The following is a 20,462-nucleotide window of genomic DNA, read 5'->3' on the forward strand; positions in this document are numbered from 1 at the left end:
GGTTAGCGGTTCGATTTTTGAAGCTCAACATCCGTATTGTCGTTTAATGCCTTGCTTTGTAAAGTGCTGTCTGATAATTGTACATGTGTAAATACTTTGAACGCAGACTTTGTCTTTAAAAAAAAGAAAAAGAAAAAAAAAAGATATGGATTAATGCAATGACCATTGTACATCTTAAAAGTGTATGTATAATTTATTAAATCAAACTTACAATTTATCTATTTTTTTTATTTGTTGCTTGTGTTGCCGGGTCAGTACACGACTGCCGGTGGTTCGATTGCCTCGTCCTTTGGCACGAGTGGAGAATCTAGCACGATTCCAAACTGATCCTCCAGGATCCCGGCTATCTCCTCATCTTGGAGCTCCCTGGTCTTGGTTTCCAACACTCCCCCCGTCTCTTTGGATGGGAAGGTGGTGCTGGTTAGTCTGCGGCCCACGTAGGTGAGCCTCCCGCCCGGTTTGAGGACGGTGCAGATGGACTTGCAGAAGAAGACGGAGCAGGGCGAGCTCTGGTGGTACCGGCACATCTCGGCAAAGTCCTGCAGGCGACGAGGCTCCAGGGTGAACTTGTAGATCTCCGTCCAGTCTCCGTCCGGCCCTCGGTTGTCTTCCAGCTGCCACTCCAGGAAATGCATCCCCGCCTGCTCTCTGATGCGGTACACCCGGTGGCCCTGCTCCTGGGGGGTCCTGGTCTCCAGGGAAAGGGGGGCACTGAAGCCCATGGCGCCGACCCCGACGTCGCACAGCCAGCGCTGCCCGTCCAGGCTCACCATGAGGACCAAGTGGTCAAAGGGCCGCCCGTAGTAACCCGTGATGGGACTCCTCACCTGACCCGACAGCAGGGTGACCCGGAAGCCCAGCTCGGACAGCAGCCAGGAGAACAGGCCGTTGTTCTCGGTGCAGAACCCGCCTCGGCGCCGGGTCACTATCTTGTCGTACAGCAGGGGGAGCTGGAGCCGGACTCGGCCGCCGCTGTGAACCGTCAGGTTCTCGAACGGCACCGTCATCACGTGACCGAGGTGGAGCGACCGCAGCACCTCCAGGCTGGGCTCGGCCGAGCCGCGGAACCCGATGCGGGACAGATAGGTGTCGGTGTGCATCTCAACGGAAGCCGTTGGTTCGGGGAAATGGCTCCGGTCCCTGTTGTTGCTTCCTGGGGCATTTCAGGTTGTCGTGAGGGCAGGTCCAAAGTATGTTGCACCGCCCTGAAGTCAGCCCATAAAGTAATAAAATATATGTGGAAACAACCCCCAAGTATTAGGTGTTATGATAATAACAGTTGCGATGTATATAGAAGAAAGCACATACTTTATATATATTTGTATTTATTATAAATGCGTTTGTTCCAGGTCATTTGCCAAAACTATTGATACTTTTTAAAATAAATGTCATGCAAAGTCCATGGTGTTAAACAAGGCACAATTTCTATAAAGAGAAATATATAAAGTAAAAGGACCGTCATAGTAAGGCTTAACATATCTGTATATTTAATTAGAAGTATAAAACATATACACTGGCTGTATATAATCCTTATTTTGTTATATAGTATCTACATGTGTTTCAGAGGCTCATTTGGTATAAAGAGTAATTCAATTATTTTATTGCACAGACAAGGCTTGTACCACATTCAAGAGAATTCAAATGACAGACATAAACAACAGAGTGATTATTAAACAGAAATAAATACAAAAAAATAAGGTACATATATATATATTCATACACGTGTAGGCCTTTTTTAATTTTACAAATAAAAAAACAAAGCATTTTACAAATTAAAAAAACAATTTTACATACTTTTTGTATTTATAAATGCATGAAAAAATAACTATTTTCTCCGAATTCTGCTTTCTAAAAATCAAACTATATTTTCATGTAGTCAAATCATATCAAATAGTTTAATCATTATAAATCATTAAATTAAAAAAGCATAAAAAAAGCATCACGTTATTCTTATCCCACCCCCCTCCCTTTAAAAAAAACGTTTTCAGACCAGTGACGTCACACAGCGACACTCCCTTTTCCAACACACAGTAGAGGAGGGAGAAAGATGGCGCCCACGCACGTCCTGAGATGCTGTCAACGGGGTCTAGCGTGGATACCTGTGATTTTCATCGCCCTGGTCGTCTGCTGGTCTTACTACGCGTATGTGGTGGAGCTCTGTCTGTGTAAGTAGCCGCGCTGCCGGCGTCCGTCGCCCCCCTCCCCTCACAGCGGCGGGTGTTTTCATTGTGCGCGGTCCGCCTCGGTACAGCCGCCGCCGCCGCTGCCGCTGCCGCTGCCGGCCAGCAGGAAGTGAACGGACCGCGGCTCAACAATGGTGCCGGCGAGCCCCGCAAAAAACATCTAGATACAGCTAATTATCCGCGGGCTGACATCGCTCCGGTGGGGCTCGGTTTAACCGAGAAACGTGTTCCGGGTGGGGAGAGAAACTTTCGCCGCGGTGTTAATTGTTATTGTCCGTCGAGCTGGATGGAGAAGGAAGAAGAAAAAAAAAGCGAACTAAACGGTATTTCTGACCAAATTCTCCTTTCCCCCTTATTAGCGGTAATTCGGTAGCGTCGACATGAGTGTTTCTATGAAGATGGGAGGGAATCAATTTGACATGCTTTGATTGAGGGTCCATTTCCGGAATATCAGGGGATGTTCAGAAAAAAAAAAGTATTTTCCAGGCAGGGACCGATTTTTTCAATAATATATCAGGGAATTTTGTTCGGAGCATGTTTAAATTTTAGTTGCATTTTTAAAAATGATATTTTATTTTAATTAAAATATATATATTTCATGTAAATAGTAGTAGATTTAGTAGTTATTCAAGTACAAAGTGCAATACAAGTGACTAGTGTTTAAACAGTAAGACAGAGTAAACCACTGTGAAGGCTTTGAGGGGTCCATGATGCCTTCCAGATGTGGTCCCTCCAGGTCCTCCATGATCAAGAAGCCCACCATTATACCACTAAGACAGGCGTAGATTTCACATTCAATTTCCCCCTTTCCCCCCCCCCCCCAAAAAAACCCCATTTAAGAGCAAATATTGTGCTCGTTTGTTGCATCAGGGCGTGTAAAGTTTTTTTACACAAAGCTCACAATTTGTTGTTTTTTTTGTCTGCTCAACACAAAGGCTGCCTGTTTTTTACCCTTTAGTATAGGTCATGGAAATTCAGCTTTATGGTCAGTGAATGTCAGGAAATTTGACATGTGACCCGGGAGTGGTAACCTCCTGACTGGTGATGTCATCTATAGCTTTTTGTTTTTCACATCTGGATTTTACAGGAATCACCATGTGGTGTCAAGGTTTATTGTATGTAATTGTGCTGTGAAAAAAAATAGGTATATTTATCCTTTATTTGTGCAGGGAGACCTTCTGATTCATGATCATCTTAATTGAGATTATTTGATTGTTTTTCACACAAAGAGTTTAAAATGTAAACTGATTCCAGGATGTTTTAGTGACATCTTTAAGCACTTTTAAGCATATTTTGATGATTAGTGGGGATAATAATATCATGGGGATAATCAATGTCAATTGTTTTCGTATCTAACATGTTATTTTCTCTTCCAGTCACCATTCTCAGTATAGGAGAGCAGGGTAAGTGTCTGAACCTTGAATGTGATTTAATGCATGTTTACATATCGAAGCCAGTTTTTCTGTTTATTTGGATAATTAGCTCAGATTGCTGAGGAACAGTTGGTTCTGATGTTTTCGCTCATTGCTTCCCCTTCCAGTCGTCTACCTGATCTGCTTCCATGTCTCCTTCGTCATGTTCGTGTGGTCTTACTGGAAGACCATCTTCAGCCAGCCTGCCAACCCCTCCAAAGAGGTACCCGACCCCGTCCTCCAGAAACAAGCCCCCCACTCTGGTCTGCATGTGTGTTGACATTAAACTCTGCTGGGTTTCTGTTCCCCGTCTCCAGTTCTGCCTCCCCAAAGTTGAGAAGGAGCGTTATGAGAAGGAGGAGAGGCCCGAGTCCCAGCAGGAGATCCTGTGGAGAGCCGCCACCAGTCTGCCTCTGTACACCCGCACAGGAGCTGGAGGTCTGTCTGCCTGCCTGTCTGTCTGTCTGTCTGTCATAACATGGTCATGTGAGGGGGATCTGTCCGTCCTCTTTAACAGCATCCTGTTGTGTTCACGCAGCAATCCGCTATTGTGACCGCTGTCAAGTCATCAAGCCGGACCGCTGTCATCACTGCTCCGCCTGCGACATGTGAGGAAAAAAAACTTCTTGTCTTTATCTCTTTTTAACATCAAGCTTTTCCTGTTTTCCTAAAATCGTCCCTGTCCGTGTGATGTCATGCAGGTGTGTGCTGAAGATGGATCACCATTGTCCCTGGTACGTAAAGAGGTTTTTACTCCTTTCAGATGCTTCATACGGACTAATGTGTGTGAGCAGATGGCTCCGATAGCTCGTACTCTATAAAAGCTGAGCCAACAGCTCACTAAAGTGATGCTCACTCGGCTGTTTTTTTATTTCTTTCCTACGTGCTCCGGAGACCTAATAGTTGCAGTAATATCTCATCCTGCAGCCGCTCTGAAAAGACTTAATTATTGATGTGGATCTTGTTCTCGTGCCTTGGTTGAGCAAACACAAGAAGAGGGCCGCAGAGTTTTTATAGTCTGGTTTTGCACAAAAGAAAGCCGTCGAAGCCTCCGCCCTTTTTGCACGTTGATAAGATTTCTAATCGGTGGGCGTGGCGTCAAATCTGACCTTTCCCGTGTTGTTGTGCGTCTCCAGGGTGAACAACTGCGTGGGCTTCTCCAACTACAAGTTCTTCATCTTGTTCCTGGCGTACTCGCTGGTGTACTGCCTGTTCATCGCCGCCACCGTGCTGCAGTATTTCATCAAGTTCTGGACAGTGAGTAGTACTCAGGGTTGGTAGCGGTGCTGGAAATCCTTGAAAACACTTCAGCGGTGGTGTGAAAAGTGCTTGGATTTAGACTAAAGGTCTTGAAATGTGTGTTGTATGTGATGACATCTATGATAGAACAGAGAAAAGAAGATCTCCATATTTGAGGGACTGAAAACAGCATTTCCTGACATTTCTTTATGAAAAATGCCTTTTGATGATGAACAGATGATGAAAATAGTTGGTGATTATATTTCTGTGGATCTGTTAGTGGAATTAGTTTTCCTTTCATTTGTGGTCCTTCTGTAAAAAGCTGTCTCCAAACATCATGTTGGTTGTTTAGAGGACAATAACATCTCATTTAATGTGATGAACAAGTGACATAATAAGTAGACTGAATACTGACCATTGGATTGGTACAAAGATGGAGTTTACCACAGCTGGAAGGTGCTGGAAAAGCATGGAAATGCACCTGGAAATGCTGGAAAAGTGCTTGAATTTGACTTTGGAGAAGGTGGAGGAGGCCTGAATAATGTGCAGAGGCATACTGAGTGTGTTGGAGGATGCAGGTCCGTTGCATGGTCTGGGTTTAGCATCCTCTGAGTTGGTTGTGCATGGGTATACCCCCCCCCCCCCCTCTTGTTATCCTACACACTGGGTCATTGTTCACCATCAGAACATGTTTTTTCTTCTTCCCTGGGTTTTTTCTCTCATCTCTTCCTCTTCCATCCCTTTTGTCCTCTCTTTTGTATATTCAGCCACTCTCTCTCTCTTCCTCCCCCTCTTGTTTGCCTGCTGATATACTAAGTGCCCCCCCCCCCCCACCTGTTCTCTCCTGGTGTTGCTAACATTCTCCTTTCTGTTTGTACTAAAGCTTTGCCGGAGGAAATCGGCAGAGAACTGCCCAAAGGTAACCCGGCTGTCCTCCATCAGCGTGGTGGTGCCTTCTCCGTCGTTGCCATGGTTTTTTGTCGTGTGTGTGTGTGTGTGAACCCATCTTTACTTTCTCTTGTCTTTTCTTTCTTTTTTCCATAAAAAAAAAAAAAGAAACCTCCATGTGAATATGTGACTGATGCCTCCTTCTCTCTCTCCCCCCCTCTAGAATAAGCTGGAAGACACTCACGCCAAATTCCATGTCTTGTTTCTATTTTTTGTGGCGGCAATGTTCTGCATCAGCATTCTGTCCCTCTTCAGCTACCACCTGTGGCTTGTAGGGAAGAACCGGTCCACGATAGGTAACACACACACACACACACACACACACTCACACAACCAGTTAAAACACACCTGCTGGTTGCGTTAATGACCTGTGTTTGTCTCTGCAGAGGCGTTCAGGGCGCCGGTCTTCAGGACGGGCTCCGATAAGAACGGCTTCTCTCTGGGTTTCCGTAAGAATATCGCTCAGGTGTTCGGAGACCAGAAGAAGTACTGGCTGCTGCCCATCTTCACCAGGTAGACCAACGTCCAGATGTTGGAGAGCTTATGCTAGATTCACGTTTTTATATAATTTGTTAATGATAATGGTTTTCATGCAAATTGAAGAGTTGAAAACGGTGCATATCCCACTTTAATATATCAGGTTACCTTTGTTGTGAAGGTAATGTAGTCCAGCTGCAGGTTGTTGCCCTGCAGGCAGACCTGTACTGTATCTTGAGTTTGTCTCTTGTCCACGCAGTCAGGGAGACGGGCTGACGTTCCCCACACGGCTGGTCAACGCCGCCGACGTGGAGCAGGCCGTGGTGACGCTGCAGGCGGACCCCAGCAAAAGGTGAACAACCTGGAAATCCTTGAACACTTGATTTTTAGTGTGGTGTTTTCAAAGCTTTGAAAAGTGCTTGGATGTAGAATAAAGGTCTTGAAATGTGTGTTGTATGTGATGACATCTATGATAGAACAGAGAAAAGAAGATCTCCATATTTGAGGGACTGAAAACAGCATTTTCTGACATTTCTTTATGAAAAATGACTTTTGATGATGAACAGATGATGAAAATAGTTGGTGATTATATTTCTGTGGATCTGTTAGTGGAATTAGTTTTCCTTTCATTTGTGGTCCTTCTGTAAAAAGCTGTCTCCAAACATCATGTTGGTTGTTTAGAGGACAATAACATCTCATTTAATGTGATGAACAAGTGACATAATAAGTAGACTGAATACTGACCATTGGATTGATACAAATATGGAGTTTACCACAGCTGGAAGGGGCTGGAAAAGCATGGAAATGCACCTTGAAATGCTGGAAAAGTGCTTGACTTTGGAAAAAGGTGTAGGAACCCTGCGTTGTCTCGTTTCCAGCGATGCTGAAGTCCCCGTGAGCCCCGTCAGCGAGACGCAGAATCGCCTCCTGAGCAACGACCAGCACGCCAACAACATGGCCGACCATCAGGCGAACGACGCCCTCAAATCAGGTGAGCTCTCCCCGCCGTGATGACGTTCCACAGACAGGAAGTGACATAAATCTGGTGTCTGAACGCCTCTTTCTGTTTGGCTTTACAGCTGAAAGTGAAACCATTACAATCTCCATGGAGAGCGAGTCCTAACCAGGTAAATCTAAAAAAAAAAAAAAAAAGGAGGAGGAAGTGATGTAACTGATGTGAATTAATGTGTCGTCAACGGCAACCCCGATCACGTTTCTGCTTCTTCTTCCTCTGCCACAGGAGAAACTCTTCAGTCATCTTAATACGATGCCTTAAGCAACAACGCGACCGTTTAAGCTCGTCACCATGGCAACGGTCTCCCAGCGCGCACCCCCTCCCCCCCCTACAGAGTAACTATGGAAATCGCATTTATGTCTCCCATCGCAGCACAGCAATGCATCTATGACGCCGGCGTTCTCACACACGTGTTATCAATGTCACACACACTCACACTCACACACACACACTCACACACGCACACACACACACACACACACACTAGCACTCATACATCCAACCGTATACATGATCCCCCATGTGTTGTTTCCTTCCCCTCCCCCCCAAGTGGAGCATGTATTGGATGATGAGAATATTTGAATTATGGGCAGAAGGAATATGAGCTACTTTTTTTGAGTGTTTAATGGGAAACTTTTTTTGTTGCCAAAAAGCTTCCCGGCTGCACCGAGACTCGTTTTCTCGGCACAAAAGCTGCAGTGAAGAGTGAGTGGGCGAGCTGGAGCCATTTCTCTCTCTCATTTCTGGAAAAAGTAGGAGATGGATCGTTTTGTTTTTGCTTTTTTATTTTTTTACTGATCATGTTGGAAGATCATCTGTGTTCTTGCTATTTTTTTTTTTTTTTTTTTTTTTGGAGATGGATGTTTCCCCCAACACAAAACCCTGGACTATGTTTAGAGCGCTCTGCCGGCCCGGTTTCACCGGACTGAAACCCCGGTGCACACGGAGGCGAGACTGTAGCTGTGTTTTTGGATATCAGAGCACAAGGTTGCACATTTTGCACTTTGTAGATTATCAATGTCCATCAAACAACGTGCTGCTTTATTATTATTATTTTCTCGGATGCTGGCTGATCATGTGACTTTTTATGGCGTATCGTTTGCGTGAATGTGTGTTGAAGTGGCAGTCTTTGTCTTTTTTTTTGTTTTGTTTTTTTAAGAACAGCAACTTTAAAAAAAAAAAAAAAAAAAGCTTAATGTGTTTTTTGTGGCCAACTTGTGTTAAAACATGCTGCTGTATAAAAATGACCATGGAGGTGCATTCAAACCCGTGGGAATGTGCAGCGTCCGTCACTTGTAAGTACAGTATGTCATGATGCCGATCAGTGATTCTAAGCCCGCAGGTGTGTGTGTGTGAGGTTTTTTCTACAGCTCAGCGCTTCAGCCTTTTTAAACGCCGCCGCTGCCGCTCGTTGCCAAATAAGGGCTGAACCTGTCAGGAGCTCTGACCTCTGAACCTGAAGTGTTTACAGCATCCTAGCTTTACAATAACCATCTACCGGGCCACAACGTCATCACAACCAAAATTCTCAGCCTGCCTGTAAAGCAGTGGGAGTCCTGATGTCCTTGCAATACCAGCGCTGTCCAACAGGTGGCGACACAGCTCCTCTTATGTGTGGCTCAGGGGGGCTCGATTCACTGTTCAGTCTTAATTTGAAGGTGCAGCTCCTTTTTTTTCTTTGGGATTGAAATGATTATGCATTACTTTACTCCCCCCGCCCCTCGTGAATATGGAGGCGTCACGGCTACGGCTAAGGTCGTGACCTTGACCTAACGTCTGGGATGTGGCGGTGAACTCTGTAAAAGATTTCACGACCGCACGTGTAAATATCAGACAACGGACGATTTTCAGTGCAACCAAACTTCAGGATTTATTTACTGAGAACTTTTTGTTATTTTTGTTTGTTTTTATGCAACCTTTTCCTCCATCGGAGGGGAAACACCCAGCGACCTCCTGATGTCCGTCATTGCATCGTCATGTCTGATCACACGACTGACTCAGACTTAGGCGTACGAGTTTACAGACGTTGCTGTCGTTGTGGAGTCGTGGTGTCGTACGGTGCGTTTGTGTTTGTCGTGCTGAATGTACCGACGGGACAGTGGAGCGTTAAAAAAATGAACTTAACAGTCACATTTTTTGAGCCCAAAGTGTATTTGAAGGGGGTTCGATGTCAATTTAGCAGATTTTAAAATGTCATGATTCAAGCCAGTTATGTTATAATCATATTTTGGATTTTTTTTTTAAACATCACACTTGAAGAAAAAAGAAAAATATATATGTATGTGCATCATCACGTTCAGCCACTGATCCTGGACCATTGGACCTGTCGTCTTGCCTGTATTCTCTGAGACTGAAGTGTGTGTGTGTGTGTGTGTGTGTCTGTGTGTGTGTGTGTGTGTTTTGTAATGCTTTAAGTGAGTGTTTCTTTTGTAAACTTGTCATCCTGCAAGAGAAATGCTTCTGTGTGATTTCTACGTGTTCCACATAACGCTGACGAGCATGGCGCCTGAATGATGTAAGCGTGTTTTACAACAACAATCCAACGTTCGGGCGGCTTTTTCCAATTAACTGCTTGGATGCGTCATGTTTTAAAATTAGCTTTACTCTGGTTTGTCTCAAGTTTATAAACAAAGCCATAAAAAAACTGCTGTGAAAACGAAGAAGGATCTGATTTTTTTTTAAGAATAAACATTTCACATCTGTTCACACTGCAGATGTTTGCCTCTCATAACTTGCTTATTTACTGCTACACTTTTATGCTTTCTTTTTTGTTACAATGTCCTATTTTACTATGTGTGTACATATATATATATATATTGATAATGTAAGAAAAAGACTACATATATATTTTTCTTGTCTGATTAATTTTACTGTTCCTATTTTGTGAATGAAGTACATGCCTCGACACAAGTAACGTGAAAATAACAATAAATGTTTTTTTAAACCTCCTGTCTAATTCTGCTCTCCTCAGTTTGACTGATTCAAGATATCGTTCATATATTATATTAGGGTTGTGTTAAAATATCGATACGGCAATATATCGTGATACTTTACCGCCAAATACAATATCGATTTTTCAACTCCAAAGATCGATTTAAAAAAAAAAAAAGATTCACGTTTAGACGTGTTGTGAATGCAGTACTTTATGCTTTTTCATTTTATCTTCAATATTTATTCCAGTGAATTTCATGGGAATTAATCAAATGGAGAGGCTGTTTTGAATGAAATAGTTTTGACTCAATTTGTCCTCTGATATCATCTGATGTACATATACGGGTACTTGTGTTTTCATCTTTATTTATATCCCAATATTATGATATCATGATACGTATCGTATCGTGAGGTTCTTGCCAATACATGTATAATCGGAGCAAAGTGTCTCCAGCAGATTCCAGGAATTAGCCACATTATTCCAGAAGAGGGATCTCCTTGGAACCACTTAGATCCTGAAGGACCCTCAGACCTCGAGGACCCTGGCTTGAAGGAGGACACACATTGGGGTGAGTATATATACACAGTATATATATATATATATATATATATATATATATACACTCAACAAAAATATAAACGCAACACTTTTGTTTTTGCTCCCATTTTTCATGAGATGGACTTAAAGATCTAAAATTCATTCCAGATACACAATATTACCATTTCTCTCAAACATTGTTCACAAATCTGTCTAAATGTGTGATAGTGAGCACTTCTGCTTTGCTGAGATAATCCATCCCACCTCACAGGTGTGCCACATCAAGATGCTGATCTGACATCATGATTAGTGCACAGGTGTACCTAATACTGCCCACAATAAAAGGCCACTCTGAAATGTGCAGTTTTGTCTCACAGCAAAATGCCACAGATGCCACAAGCATTGAGGGAGCGTGCAATTGGCATGCTGACAGCAGAAATGTCAACCAGATCTGTTGCTCGTGCATTGAATGTTCATTTCTCCACCATAAGCCGTCTCCAAAGGCGTTTCAGAGAATATGGCAGTACATCCAACCGGCCTCACAACCGCAGACCATGTGTAACCACACCAGCCCAGGACCTCCACATCCAGCAGGTTCACCTCCAAGATCGTCTGAGACCAGCCACTCAGACAGCTGCTGAAACAATTGGTTTGCATAACCAAACAATTTCTGCACAAACTGTCAGAAACCGTCTCAGGGAAGCTCAACTGCATGCTCGTCGTCCTCATCGGGGTCTTGACCTGACTCCAGCTCGTCGCCGTAACAGACTTGAGTGGGCAAATGCTCACATTCGATGGCGTCTGGCACGTTGGAGAGGTGTTCTCTTCACGGATGAATCTCGGTTTACATTGTTCAGGGCAGATGGCAGACAGCGTGTGTGGCGTCGTGTGGGTGAGCGCTTTGCTGATGTCAATGTTGTGGATCGAGTGGCCCATGGTGGTGGTGGGGTTATGGTATGGGCAGGCATCCGTTATGGACGAAGAACACAGGTGCATTTTATTGATGGCATTTTGAATGCACAGAGATACCGTGATGAGATCCTGAGGCCCATTGTTGTGCCATACATCCATGAACATCACCTCATGTTTCAGCAAGATAATGCACGGCCCCATGTTGCAAGGATCTGTACACAATTCTTGGAAGCTGAAAATGTCCCAGTTCTTGCATGGCCAGCATACTCACCGGACATGTCACCCATTGAGCATGTTTGGGATGTGCATGACCGGCGTATACGACAGCGTGTACCAGTTCCCACTAATATCCAGCAACTTCGCACAGCCATTGAAGAGGAGTGGACCAACATTCCACAGGCCACAATTGACAATCTGATAAACTCTATGCGAAGAAGATGTGTTGCACTGCATGAGGCAAATGGTGGTCACACCAGATACTGACTGGTTCTGAGTCCCCAGACCCCCAATAAAGCAAAAAATGCACATTTCAGGGTGGCCTTTTATTGTGGGCAGTATAAGGTACACCTGTGCACTAATCATGATGTCAGATCAGCATCTTGATGTGGCACACCTGTGAGGTGGGATGGATTATCTCAGCAAAGCAGAAGTGCTCACTATCACACATTTAGACAGATTTGTGAACAATGTTTGAGAGAAATGGTAATATTGTGTATCTGGAATGAATTTTAGATCTTTAAGTCCATCTCATGAAAAATGGGAGCAAAAACAAAAGTGTTGCGTTTATATTTTTGTTGAGTGTATATACTGTTATAAGAATTTTGTATAACCACAAGATTTTAGTGTTTTCTGTTTATGTTAGAGCTTTAGGGGTCTCTTTAGCATCCACGGTGACCTCTGAGGTCCCATGTCTTAGGAGGCCTCATGCCTTAAAGCATATATTGAACTGTCCATGACTTTGGTACATATGCGCTGAACTGTTAATGACTTTAGTATTTCCACTGATGACCTAAACAGGGCCTAAAGCCATCCTGTAGAACAGCTAACCGTTATCAGGGGCCCTGTGCACATGATGTCTTGTATTACATGTTCTCAATGACGCGTTATCTCCTGTGCCTTTAAAAGACTCAAGTCACAACATTGATTTGAGCACTTTCTCTGTAGCATCCTCACACGTTGTTGCACTGTAACTGCTCCTCTTGGCCAAGATTAAAGTCAGACTTCGACTTTACTTTTGTCTCCGATCTCCTCCTTGGGTGAATTTATTCGTTTACGGGAAAATTATTTTAACATATATATATATATATATATATATATATATATATATGAATATATATACATATATATATATATATATATATATGAATATATATACATATATATATGATATCCTGTAGTATTTGAAGGCAGTCTGGTTCAGTCCCAGATCGACCCCTGCTATCTGTGTGACAGCCAGGTCCTTGTCCTCTGCTGCTCAGCTCTTCCTCGTGTCCTCGTCACGTTTCCTTTCCTCCACAGAGACTCCCGACTCGGCTGCTTGTTAAAGCGTAACGTACGTACAGGGGGAGAGAACGGACTCCCGGTGCATCACATCTGTTCTGCAGATCTGTGCAGCTCGCGGGCCAAGGTCAGAACAGCACGACTCGGCATATGTTACTGTAATGTCAAAGCCAAGTGGAAGAAGAAGCACACACAATATTTAATTTAAAAAACATGCAAATACAAATCCGCTTGGCAGAAACCTGTCCAAGAGCCTTGTGCAATAGAAAACGCATGGGAAGTATACAAAGCGTCAAATAACCTCAGATATATCAGATAAAAAGGCAGGAAACCCTCAAAAGTGCCAACGAAATACACAAATGAATCAAGTAAAGCAGGCCCTCCATTATCTCTAATGATTGTTGAACACAACTCGTATCACTCAAATATTAAAAAAATTAAACAAGTCAATAAAACAGTGAATATTATATTATTATGTTGTCAAAGTCTGGAGAGAAATGTTATTTTTCAGAGCCCAATTTGATCAAAAGTAGCCCAAGTTGGTGGAAAAGCAGCTCCAATCTGGCAACGCTGTTTCTAGTGTGTGTGTGTGCGTGTGCGTGTGCGTGTGTGTGTGTGTGTGTGTGTGTGTGTGTGTGTGTGTGTGCGTGCTATAAGCTCCCAAGGTAACGACCTCGGTGTCACATTTTTGAGGGAGAGTAAACAGTGAGTTGTGGAAAAACCAAACAAAGTCGTACCGCCGGCAAGGCCGAAGCAGATCGGGACCTTTGGATGGTTCATCCATTAAAGGGCTAATCCGCCATTAAACAGGGATTTAGGATCCTAACATCATCAGAGCATCAGAACCTTCAACGGGCCGATGTGTTCAGGGGTGAACTTTTCTATGAATCTGACTCACAGCTGCTCACGTTGGATCATAATGAGTTGTTCTGTTAATCATCCTCTGAGTCAGATGTGATCATCTTCCCAGGAAATGTCTTCTTCTTCTTCTTCTTCTTCTTCTTCTTCTTCTTCTTCTTCTTCTCCTTCTCCTTCTTCTTCTTCTTCTTCTTCTTCTTCTTCTTCTTCTTCTTCTTCTTCTCCTTCTCCTTCTTCTTCTTCTCCTCTGCTACATCATGGCTGATGATTCCTCCGTAGATTCTCGGATACCTGTTTTGGTTGTTTTGTCTATCACCTTCATAAACTCCAGGCCAGTCGGGACAAAACCCCTTTTTTTGTGCTGAGTTGTGAAAGCACCTGGAGTCAGAAAATGCGTAAGCCAAGGTGTGCCAGCAGGATGTCAAAGTTGCTCAGACTTGACTGAATAAGTGAGAGTCATAGACCAACGAATGTAATGTGTGGGGTCATGTGACTCCGGTGCTTTTAAACCCCCCGTGATTTTTCGTGCTCCTGGAAATGTGTCTGCACACGCCGGGATGAAGAGATTTCATCGTACCATTAAGTTATTTATTCTGCCCGTCTGAAGCCAACTTTGCCTGATCGGACAGGCAAGATGTGATCAACGGTAAAAACTTAAAGTAATGTTCTCAAGTAAAACTAAAACCTGGACCTCCCTGCAGGCCTCTCTCTCTCTCTCTCTCTCTCTCTCTCTCTCTCTCTCTCTCTCTCTCTCTCTCTCTCTGTTGTGGAAAATGATCCGAATGGAGTCAAGGGTGCAACAAGATTTGCAGCAAATGCCTCACATGACGACACCCCATGCATGTGTTGCCTTGGCAACGAAGGGGGGGGGGGCATGTGATGTGAGTGCCTATCCGGTCCTAAGAAGCACCCCCCTCACACACACACACACACACACACACACTTGCCATTGTTACCCCTCCCCTCCTCCATCCCTCCTCCTGTTAAACTGGAGTTTTGATTTCCAGTAACCTGTAGCAGGATTCCCAGAACATGTGGAATCCCCCATCTAAAGAGTGAATCAGCTGAACCCCCCTGAGACCCCCCACCCCCCTCACAACCCAACGGGTTTCTACACATTTACTGTAAGCTTCCTCAGTGATGAAGAATGTAGAAGAAGCATGGGTCGGGACCCCCCCCCCCCCCCCCCCCCCCCCAATATATGGTTAGAGTTAGGGTTGAGGGTGGGGTTAGGGTTGGGGATCAAGAGTTACTTCCATAACCAACTCTTCCAGGTAAAACCTCATAAACCAAACAAGGCAACAAAAAAAGATTTAAAAAAATAACATATGAGAGAAACAGTTACATTTTTAATCTTAGAGATTGATTTTTTTTTTTTTTTCCAATCGTAATAGTGTATCAAAATGTTGCAAACATTAAAATCAATGTGATGTCAGGTAGCAAATCCTATTAATTACCCTTTAAAAAATAAATAACATGAGTGACAGAATTACACTGCTCATCTGACAGATTGATACAATAAAAAAAAGTTGAAATCTAATATTTTGTAATATCGTATCAAACACGTTGAAAAAGTTAAAATCAAAGTGAAATCAGGTAAAAATAATCAAAATCTGTTTTTTTAAGGCAGCATTGCTCACGTTTCGACGGAAGGCAGCAGGATGTGGTGGTTTGTGTTGCGGCCGTCCTGTGACGGCGGGGCGGAGGACGAGGAGGAGGAGGAGGAGGAGGAGGCGGGTCCAGCAGCGACATGCAACAAGTGTGTGTTTTTTTTTTTTTGGTGCCCAGGAGGCAGAGATCTCCTCCGTGGAAACTCTCCCTCCTTCTCTCACTCTCTCTCGGACCCTCCGCGGCTCCGGGTCTACTTTACGCGCCGAGCGTCCGCGGATGCACGAGACAAACTCGGGAAGTTGCACTTTGTGACAATCTGTGCCGCCGACAGCAACAGCAGCAACCGCCATGGAGCCCGACGCATCCAACCGAACCGTCCACCCGAGCTGCTCGCAGCCTCCTCCGTACGCCATCGACATCATCGTCAGTGAGTAGACTTTTCAGGGTCCTGCAAGACCGGATCAGAGCCCTCATCCGCAGGAATCCATCCGGGTAGATTGATGATGGGCAACTTTGTTTAAGGCAATGCAACGTGCTGGAACAATCAGAGTCTAGGTGAAAGCAAGTCCTCCAGATCTTTCATAAAGGGGGTCCATGGAAATCCATCAGCATGGGATTAAATGTTCCCCTGGATTTCTTGAAAAGAATGTTTTCAGAAGAGATTATTAAATATTGTATTTATTCCAGACATGAGGATAAGAAAAAAAAGAAATCTGACCCTGGCAACAGGAAGCAGACCAGCACCTGAAGCTCTGAGGGGGGGATCCCAGATCCCAGATCCCATATGATTCTGGTCTTGACCCTGAAGTGCTTTTATGAAATGTAAATGAAAAACACGGAGAGAGACGCTCCTGTATCTGGATGAGGCAAAAGTTGCACAATTTTAACATTTATAGCAAATTATCTTTGTGGACCCCCAGGGTAATGTCGCAGACCCCCAGGGGTCCGGGGACCCCACTTTGAGAAACCTCTGTCTCAGAAAGAGGAGAAGCAGGTTCTCCATAAGGACAACAGAACCGGATCCAGGTCTCTGCTGGGCTCCGTGGGGTTCTTCTCCCAGCATGCAGCAGCAGCAAACATGAGTCCAGACAGGTCGACTGCTTGTTCAGGCAGAACCCGGTTCTCCGGTTCTCCAGCGGGGCGGCGATGTTGTTGTTCATTATTACTAACACTCCCGACTCATGTGGGATTATCCATTTTCACTTTTCACTCCTCGGAGGTTCAGCAGCGCGGAGAGAAAAGCCACTTAAACAGAGCTTAATATTAATCTTTAGTTAGTTAATTAGATTAATAAATAATAAGACAAGAAAAACAACAGTTAAGATTTTCCTCCTTAAGAGCCTTTAAAGACTTTTTTGGCTTATTCTTTTCTTTTGTTATTTTTAAAATGCGTTCTTTCGAAGAAAAACAATCATTTTCTATGTTGAAGGATGAAGATAAGAAGCTATTTGTACCATTACATCACTGATTTATGTATAAATCCACTTAAACAGAGCTTAATATTATTCTTTAGTTAGTTAATTAGATTAATAAATCATAAGACATGAAAAACAACAGTAATGTATTCTGATATTCCTCCTTAATAACCTTTAAAAGACATATTTATGTTATATTTATTTCTTTTTATGAAGTTGCAGCTTTAACATTTTGTAATATTTGGCTTTTCTTATTTTTAAGACCCTTTTTAAAAGCGTTCTTTGGAAGGAATCTCCGTTATTAAGACTAAATGAAGGTTCAAGACGTTTGTGTGATCCACTCAGAGAGATTCTTCCCACAGATCCCAGTGAGATGTTTCTGTGTTCATGGGGAGATCTATTGTTATCGGTTCTTGAAAGGCAGACGGTTCTCATGGTGGAACCTTTTAAAGGCTCTCGGACCATCTGGACTCGTTTTTATCAGCGAAGAGAGAAAAGCCTTCAGCCTGTTTAAAGGTGAACACATGTGTGACTTCTTCAGATGTTTCCAACCAGACCAGGGAGAGAGAGGGAGGGAGAGAGAGATAGACCACCTGTACGGACACAAATCATCAAACAGAGAAATGTGTTTGTTTGTGAAGCGATTACATCGTTAATGACTTTAGATGTCTGGGAATAAACGATGCAGAAATATGAAGAAATATGGAAACAATTAAACCCGCTTCTCTCTCCCCCCCCTCCCCCTCTCTCTCCCCCCCCCCTCCCCCCTCTCTCTACCAGCCTTCCTCCTGTTTATCTGAAACATCTGTCGTCCCGTAAATGACATTGTGATCTATTTATTGATTATGTTTCTTTGTGGTGATGAAACCACCCGCATGCATCGTTTATCACTTTCATGTTTTCAGGATCATAACGTTTGTTTCCCGTCATCCAACCGCCAACTTTTTCCCTCCACTTTGTTTGTCCGTTTGTTGACCGGGATGAATCCTCGGCTCATATGTCCTTATTTTGCTGCGTTGCCATGGCAACGCTCTGCATTCGAGTTTCCACGTGTTTTCACTTTGCTCAGCCTCAGAAAAAAAAAAAAAGATTTTCATACATACTGACAACATATTTGGATTATTGTACAGAAACAGCCTGCAGCACGCCGTCGCCAACATAACGGCGATGACATCATCCTGAACTCTGATTATTACCAAAATAAAAGCCTGTACAAACGACCTGTCTCCCTCTCAGAGCTGGACATCTTCGGCATCGTCCTCTACTCGGTGCTCACCTTCATGGCCGCCGTCTCCATGCTCGTCTTCCTCGAGGAGTGCGTCTACATCTACAAGAAGGTTCCCGCCAACAAGAAGAGCGTGATCGTCTGGGTGAACGGGGCGGCGCCGGTGAGAGGAGAGACGACGACGACAACAAACAAACAAACAACAAACAAACAAACAAACGTCTCATCACATCCTCCCCCCTCTCTTTCAGGTGATCGGCACCATGTCCTGTCTGGGGATGTGGATCCCCAAAGCCACCATGTTCACCGACATGACCTCCGCCTGGTGGGTCTCACCCTCCTCTGCCTGTCTGTCTCACCCTCCTCTGCCTGTCTGCCTCACCTTCCTCTGCCTGTCTGCCTCACCCTCCTCTGCCTGTCTGTCTCACCCTCCTCTGCCTGTCTGCCTCACCCTCCTCTGCCTGTCTGCCTCACCCTCCTCTGCCTGTCTGTCTCACCCTCCTCTGCCTGTCTGCCTCACCCTCCTCTGCCTGTCTGTCTCACCCTCCTCTGCCTGTCTGCCTCACCTTCCTCTGCCTGTCTGCCTCACCCTCCTCTGCCTGTCTGTCTCACCCTCCTCTGCCTGTCTGCCTCACCTTCCTCTGCTTCTCTCCTCAGCTACTTCGCCGTCGTGGTCTTCAAGTTCCTGATCCTGATGCTGGAGGAGGTGGGCGGGGACCAGGCCTTCCTGAAGCGAGCCGGGCGACACAAACTCAAGATCAGCACCGGGCCGTGCTGCTGCTGCTGCCTCTGCCTGCCGCATGTGGCCATCACCCGGTAAACACCTATATATCACATATATATATATACATATATATATATATATATATACATATTGATAGACACAAGTACACAAAAGTACTTTAACGGAGAATACTGCACCGGGTTGAAACCAGAGAAATAGGATCCCTGTAATTGTAACCGAGCTGGTAATTTGAAACATCCATTGAAGCAGCTTCTATAATAGTGAGAACATGTGTTGCTGCTCGAGGGTTCAACGCGGTGCTTTTTTTCTTTTTGGGTAAGATTGTGAAACGAAACTGAACATTCAGTTTTTAGCCTCAGACGGCAGGTTGAACACGCTCCTGGTCATTCACCCCCCCCCCCCCCACCTTCTGACTGAGTCCACACCAGACTGCATTTGACCACAGAGATGAATCCATCACACGTCAGCAGGCGGACACTATTTGTTCCAGCATGTCTAAGCTGAGGGTGATCTGAAGTTTCCCAACACTTGAAAACACTTGAGTCTTAGTGTGGTGTTTTCAAGGTTTGAGAAGTGCTTGGATTTAGACTAAAGGTCTTGAGATGTGATGACATCTATGATAGAACAGAGAAAAGAAGATCTCCATATCTGAGGGACTGAAAACAGCATTTTCTGACATTTCTTTATGAAAAATGACTTTTGATGATGAACAGATGATGAAAATAGTTGGTGATTATATTTCTGTGGATCTGTTAGTGGAATTAGTTTTCCTTTCATTTGTGGTCCTTCTGTAAAAAGCTGTCTCCAAACATCATGTTGGTTGTTTAGAGGACAATAACATCTCATTTAATGTGATGAACAAGTGACAGAATAAGTAGACTGAATACTGACCATTGGATTGGTACAAATATGGAGTTTACCACAGCTGGAAGGGGCTGGAAAAGCATGGAAATGCACCTTGAAGTGCTTGGAAAGTGCTTGAATGTGACTTTGTAGAAGTCACTGGTCACAAGGGAACTGTAAATGCTGTTGTTTGTAAATGCTGTTGTTTGCACATTTAACTATAAGATCAGGACCAAGGGCAGGGATTGTTCAGAACATCCTGTACTAATTATCCAGGACGGGTTTTCGATGATTTAAACGCCACAATGGAGTTCTTTTAAAAAGAAACAACACTCATTATCATCGATGGCCAGCGATCTGAAATGCTCTTCCTCTGCTCCCGTCTCCAGGCGCTCTCTCTTCCTGCTCAAACTCGGCTCCTTCCAGTTTGCCGTCCTGAAAATAGTCTTCACCATCCTCTCCATTGTCCTGTGGACCAACAAGACGTTTGACGTGGCCGACGTGAGTGACTCACATGAAACCGCTGGACGCTGTTCTAGTCCTAATCACTGTTTGTGCCTTCTTTTTGTTTTGTTTTTGCTGTTTAATGATGAGTCACAGATTCCCCCGA

The 20,462-nt window shown here is 44.2% G+C and overlaps 3 protein-coding genes across 4 annotated transcripts in view; 2 read left to right on the plus strand and 1 right to left on the minus strand.

Moving 5' to 3' along the window:
• Positions 1-239: 239 nt before the first annotated feature.
• LOC311028580 (arylamine N-acetyltransferase, pineal gland isozyme NAT-10-like) lies at positions 240-1,247 on the minus strand. The gene has a single exon (XM_084033239.1). It carries the CDS (start codon positions 1,098-1,100, stop codon positions 252-254), a length of 849 nt encoding a protein of 282 aa, XP_083889365.1. The 5' UTR covers positions 1,101-1,247; the 3' UTR covers positions 240-251.
• Positions 1,248-2,026: 779 nt separating this feature from the next.
• zdhhc20b (zDHHC palmitoyltransferase 20b) lies at positions 2,027-8,519 on the plus strand. Of its 2 annotated transcripts, XM_084034196.1 has the most exons (14): positions 2,027-2,165; positions 3,560-3,586; positions 3,724-3,818; positions 3,913-4,033; positions 4,134-4,203; positions 4,297-4,329; positions 4,732-4,852; positions 5,718-5,753; positions 5,946-6,078; positions 6,169-6,295; positions 6,519-6,611; positions 7,138-7,250; positions 7,339-7,386; positions 7,500-8,519. In XM_084034196.1, exons 1-13 carry the CDS (start codon positions 2,048-2,050, stop codon positions 7,380-7,382), a joined length of 1,131 nt encoding a protein of 376 aa, XP_083890322.1. In that variant the 5' UTR covers positions 2,027-2,047; the 3' UTR covers positions 7,383-7,386; positions 7,500-8,519. The 2 variants fall into 2 exon arrangements, with proteins under 2 accessions (XP_083890322.1, XP_083890323.1); XM_084034197.1 differs by lacking the exon at positions 5,718-5,753.
• A 7,288-nt stretch (positions 8,520-15,807) lies between these two features.
• slc51a (solute carrier family 51 member A) overlaps positions 15,808-20,462 on the plus strand; it is a 6,413-nt gene continuing 1,758 nt past the window's right edge. The window contains exons 1-5 of the mRNA XM_084034300.1: positions 15,808-16,051; positions 18,276-18,427; positions 18,516-18,589; positions 18,922-19,080; positions 20,242-20,353. Coding sequence (XP_083890426.1) covers positions 15,973-16,051; positions 18,276-18,427; positions 18,516-18,589; positions 18,922-19,080; positions 20,242-20,353 — 576 coding nt within the window. The 5' untranslated portion in view covers positions 15,808-15,972. The remainder of the gene's footprint in view (positions 16,052-18,275; positions 18,428-18,515; positions 18,590-18,921; positions 19,081-20,241; positions 20,354-20,462) is intronic.

The sequence above is a fragment of the Eutrigla gurnardus genome (genome assembly GCF_963514095.1).
Source record: "Eutrigla gurnardus genome assembly, chromosome: 18".
Taxonomy (NCBI): domain Eukaryota; kingdom Metazoa; phylum Chordata; class Actinopteri; order Perciformes; family Triglidae; genus Eutrigla; species Eutrigla gurnardus.